At 33.7% G+C, this 4,843-nt stretch overlaps 1 protein-coding gene across 4 annotated transcripts; it reads right to left on the bottom strand.

The window, feature by feature from the left end:
- Positions 1-680: 680 nt before the first annotated feature.
- On the bottom strand, positions 681-4,842 carry LOC104265996. 4 transcript variants are annotated; one of them, XM_018816763.2, is made up of 7 exons: positions 4,553-4,625; positions 4,176-4,518; positions 3,921-4,111; positions 3,595-3,848; positions 3,184-3,327; positions 1,986-2,679; positions 681-850 (listed from the first exon to the last, which is right to left on the bottom strand). In XM_018816763.2, coding segments are annotated over exons 2-7 (1,350 nt in total). In that variant the 5' UTR covers positions 4,178-4,518; positions 4,553-4,625; the 3' UTR covers positions 681-785. The 4 variants fall into 4 exon arrangements, with proteins under 4 accessions (XP_018672308.1, XP_026695500.1, XP_026695501.1 ...); XM_026839699.1 differs by lacking the exons at positions 681-850; positions 4,553-4,625 and adding exons at positions 880-1,218; positions 4,829-4,842; XM_026839700.1 differs by lacking the exons at positions 681-850; positions 4,553-4,625 and adding exons at positions 880-1,218; positions 4,788-4,799.
- Between the last annotated feature and the right edge of the window lies 1 nt (position 4,843).

Here is a 4,843-nt window from a genome sequence, read left to right as displayed (position 1 = left end):
GATGGCTTATCTGATGGCAATATTGGTTGATTTGTATCATCAGAAACCTCTATTGGTTCACCGGCAATAACTGAACGCATTCAGGTGTTGTAGTTTTGGTTGAAACATCAGTTTGGTCCTTAACGGTTTCTGAAACACCAAGTGTCGTAATAACCTCTCTATCGAGGGTAATATAAACAGATTCTGTATACCATGTTGGTAAGGATGCCCATGAAACATCATTATACTTACTGAATATAGCAAACATGTGTTTGCAAGGGAGAAAATGATATTTAAAATCTGGGCAAGTGCACTTGGGAAAGTCAGACTCATTTCCCAAATAAACATCATACATTAGTATACCACAACTGCTCCGCACAGTAAATGAAGATGTGTCAACTCGTTTTATATCATCAATGGGAGAAATCCCCATAGCACTGCCCAATCTCTTCATGCAATGACGAATAACATCACTTGGCCGATTGTGCAGATATGATGGGGTCTTAGTTTTGTACAATCTGTACGTATTTGACGCTAGGGTGTTTTCGAACATGTATCTGTTAAACAGTACATTATACAAAAAGATCACACAGAACACTTAGTAATACCGTTTCCACAAACATTTATTTTAATTTATTAATACTTGTGTTTAACAAAGTATGTTTAGCATTTAACACATAAATGTAATAACTTACTTCTCAAATGACTGAGGAAAAAAGTCATGATGAAGCACTTTTAAAAGCCCAGATAAAGATTTGTCAACTTGAAACTTTAAGTGACATTCCTTGAGCATTTTGTTTTGTCTCTCAACCCCGTTGTTCGTACCAATTGGCACACGCATCTTTCCCAATCGGTAAAGTGAAACCCATCTCTGTGTGTGTGTTTGTAATATTTTTAAATTGTAAGGAAATAATACATATTAGATTATTAGCCCACAGATAAAATAGTACTTAATCAAACATGCAAAGTTTTTAATATGGCTAGAAAAATAAATGACCTCTTTTTGTGGCCACCAGGCATTGTTAAAGTACATTTGTAGTTTTGGATTGTCTGTATAAAATTCACTATCTGTAAGTGAATCTACTGCACTTTTGAGCTCATTCTGACTTTCTGCTTTCGCTACTGCACGTAAGCCAGATAAAACTGCCTTTTTTCTGTCTCCAACACCATTATCTGTTTTCTTGACCCATCTTTCCCACGCCTGTTCTCGATGGAAGTCACAAAGAAGAACTTTACAATCTGATGTAAAAATCTTCAGCATTATAACCTTAATCAGTTGAAAAACATACATTGAATATATTAGTTTATGTCAATTCAATAGATATTTTCCAATATAAAAACTAATTCAAGTTATTAAACAACATTTTCCAAGACATAAATTCCATACAATCCTTTATAAATATACACTAGTATCCCAGTTCTAGGTATATAGTAGGGTGGGGGGAGATGGGACACATTGTCAGCCGAGACTTTTTCAAAGCTGATTACTGTTTTTGAATATAAAAAAAATTTGAAAAATAGAAACAGTATATTTTGAACATGTAAAAAATGTGAAATAGTAAGGTGCTATTTTTGAATGCACGCTAAATCATAGTAAAGCCGATGAAATTTTGTAGTTTGCGAGTGTGAACGAATAAACTAGTTTCATAGCTTCATAAAATAAACTGGAATATTTCGTACAGTTTGATTTTGTCTTATAAAACTAGTTTTAGTTTTGTTAAAAAAACTGGGATATAAACATGAGGAAAATAGGCAGGGGTCAATATGACTTTAATTTGAGATAAAAACAACAAAAAAGTATATATTTATTTGAATTGTTGTTAATTAATAAAGGAATGATAGTACTAATTTGTGGTATTAACCAAAATCCGCCATGTATTTTGATTTTGGAAATATTTGGCAATATGTGCTTAACTGTCCCATCTTCCCCCACAGTACTATATATTTTTTTAAATGTGAGTAAATAAGGTTCAAAAATTAAAAAAATCAGTACTACACCAGTCTACCTTGAAAAGTAGCTTCCACTGCATTTATTTCAGCTTCACATTTGTCGGTCATGAAAAATTTTGGGTTCCATTCAGGTGTCCAGATCTTTATCATTTCAAGAGCCTCTGTGATGTCAGATTGACGCTCATTTTGTGTCACAAAACATGCAACAACTTGATAATTGACATTGGTCTTTATGCACAGGAAGAACAATGGCAGTGCGTACTTTGATGTCTTATAAGTTGCATCCAGAAGACAAATATCTTGGCCATAACGAAGCAAAAGTCGTTTCTGCCATGCTGTCTGGTATATAAACAACAATGTTTGTTTTGAATCTAATGCAGTAATGTCATCATTGCCAATTTCTTCATGTAATGGTTTGGGACAACCACTGGCAATATATGGTCTGAAGACAATGTTGTCTTTAGGCGACTTACAAGACCACTCATCAACCAGCAATTGTACATTTGCTTGGTCAATTTTTGACAACTTTCGTTTTGTATAAGCATTATAATAGTGATTGCTGATGTCTTTTTTAGTCGGAAAAAATCTTCTGTTACTTTGCAGTGGAGGCGTTGCATTCTTGAACAGTTCTTTGACCACAAATACTTTTAAATGACGTTGTATTTCCATGATGGAGCAGACACGGTCATCGATTAGTTCTCCGACTTTGTCAATCACTCTACTATCCACTCGTTGTTGGATGCCTGCAGCCTGCAATTTTTAATTAGGCAGAATAAACATATTGTGGTAGCAACAAAAAAATAAGAGCAAACTATTATTTGTGTATGAGTATATGCAGTGGCGCCGATTTTTTTTAAATGTAGAGGTTGTGGCAGTATAATGGAGCACGCCATATTACCGTTGTTCAACTTGCAGGTGCAGCATTGTGCAATATCTTTTGTCAGAGGAAACACAATAAATTGTTAACGCAACAATCAGCGATTATCAATGTGTATGTGTCGTAAACAGTTGTTTGACGTAATACGCAGCCGTTATACGTAGCTGTGCAGGGTACAAAAATAGCACATTTATACATTGAGAATAAAGGCGTTGCGTAACGATTAGGGTATGTGCGCTCAAAAGCAAGTTGTGCATACCATGTAGGCCTGCACCACATAAATCGACGCCACTGAGTATATGTACTGAATTACTAGTCATGTATGTGTCATTTGATATATGCTCTCGTGTCTTTGATATATGCTACTTAGTACTTACCTCTCCAACAGGATGTCCACTGTGATCATGGATAGAGGGAAACAGTACAATAAAACGACATGTACTATTTTTAATAGATGAAAAGCCAACTGTCTTTAAATGTTTTGACACTCTCCGTTTTTCTTCATCTGCTCCTGAATTAACCTTTAAACAACATGCAAATAATTCGGTGTAAAACATTTTCTTTATAATTTATAGGAATGTGCCAAGCCGAGCCCAAGCTAAAGAATTAGTGGCCAAGCATCTCCATTTACAAATTGAATCATAGAGTGTAAAAAATATGAAAAATTTACAACTAAAAGATAACAAGACTAACATGGCTTTCTCTTTGACTAATTGTTATTCTTTAAGAATTTGCTCACGGGAAAGTTTACAGTTTAACAGTCTTTAAAGAAAAATATCTGTAGTTACCTTTTGATCCGGAAAAATGAGAATTTCTCGAATATTTAAACGAGCAGTGCAATTCATTTTCTTTGATCCTTGCACACAAAGGTATTTTTTTGCTTCATACATGTGGTCAGCTGGACCTTTAAACTGGGTTTGTCGTTTTAAATTCCTGTTTTTATTTCGGTCTTTTCCGTGTTGACATTCATATTTTGTGTATGACTTAACAACAAATGGAATTCTTTCTTGTGTATCCCATTGAACTCTACTTATGGTTAAATCCAAAAAAAAGAACATTAAGTTTGGGGTGTATACATATATATATAATTTATCAGTTTACAAACATTGGTTACCATTTTTTTCCTTTTTTAAGAAAACAAACTTGGTGACAGTTTCTGTTTCAAAATCTTGAATGGCAACAGTAGTTTCCTGGAAAGTGTTGAACTTCAAGATTTGACCAGCTTTGTTGTTGTGTAAAGTTTTTTTCACCAAAGTTTGATCCTTTACAGTTGAAACAGATGAAGAAGCATCTCTTGCATCTTTCCTAAATAAGAAGTGATCACAATATATATAATTTCACAGTAAACCTAAAAAATTTCAGAACTTACATTTTGAGCAACTGAGTAATTGGTTGAATTCTTATCTTCAAAGTAAAATCAATTCTTTCAGTAAAATCAATTTTAATATTACTATGTAATTTTGTCTTTACTAAAAGACGTAGAAATCTTAATTTATTATAGAGTAATGCATAAACATTCTGTCACTAACAAAATCTTAACATTTAACACGACACATCCTGTCACACGAGAAAATTCTTAACTTTTCAGAGTAACAAAATCTTAACTTTTAGCACGACACATCCTGTCACACGAGAAAAATCTTAACTTTTCACACTAACAAAATCTTAACTTTTAGCACGACACATCCTGTCACANCGAGAAAATTCTTAACCTATTTTCACAGTAACAAAATCTTAACTTTTAACTTTTCACACTAACAAAATCTTAACTTTTAGCACGACACATCCTGTCACACGAGAAAATTCTTAACTTATTTTCACAGTAACAAAATCTTAACTTTTAGCACGACACACCTTGCCACACGAGAAAATTCTCAACATTTAGAATAGACACACCCTGTCACACGTGAAAACTCTCAACTTTTCCCTAAAACATTAACATTTAGCACGACACACCTTGCCACACGAGAAAATTCTCAACATTTAGAATAACACACCCTGTCACACGTGAAAACTCTCAACTTTTCCCAAAAACAA

This window comes from Ciona intestinalis, unplaced genomic scaffold, assembly GCF_000224145.3.
Source record: "Ciona intestinalis unplaced genomic scaffold, KH HT000726.1, whole genome shotgun sequence".
NCBI classification, from domain to species: domain Eukaryota; kingdom Metazoa; phylum Chordata; class Ascidiacea; order Phlebobranchia; family Cionidae; genus Ciona; species Ciona intestinalis.
The sequence above is the reverse complement of the archived record's forward strand: the minus strand, read 5'-3'. Positions and strand labels throughout refer to the sequence as shown.

What these genes read in the sequence shown, in the direction of transcription:
- LOC104265996 (XM_026839699.1), bottom strand. An exon ending in CTTAAAAAAGGAAAAAAATG is followed by an intron (nt 3,849 to 3,920) that starts GTAACCAATGTT and finishes TCTTTTTTTTGG; the next exon opens with ATTTAACCATAAGTAGAGTT. An exon ending in GTGGACATCCTGTTGGAGAG is followed by an intron (nt 2,680 to 3,183) that starts GTAAGTACTAAG and finishes TAAAAATTGCAG; the next exon opens with GCTGCAGGCATCCAACAACG.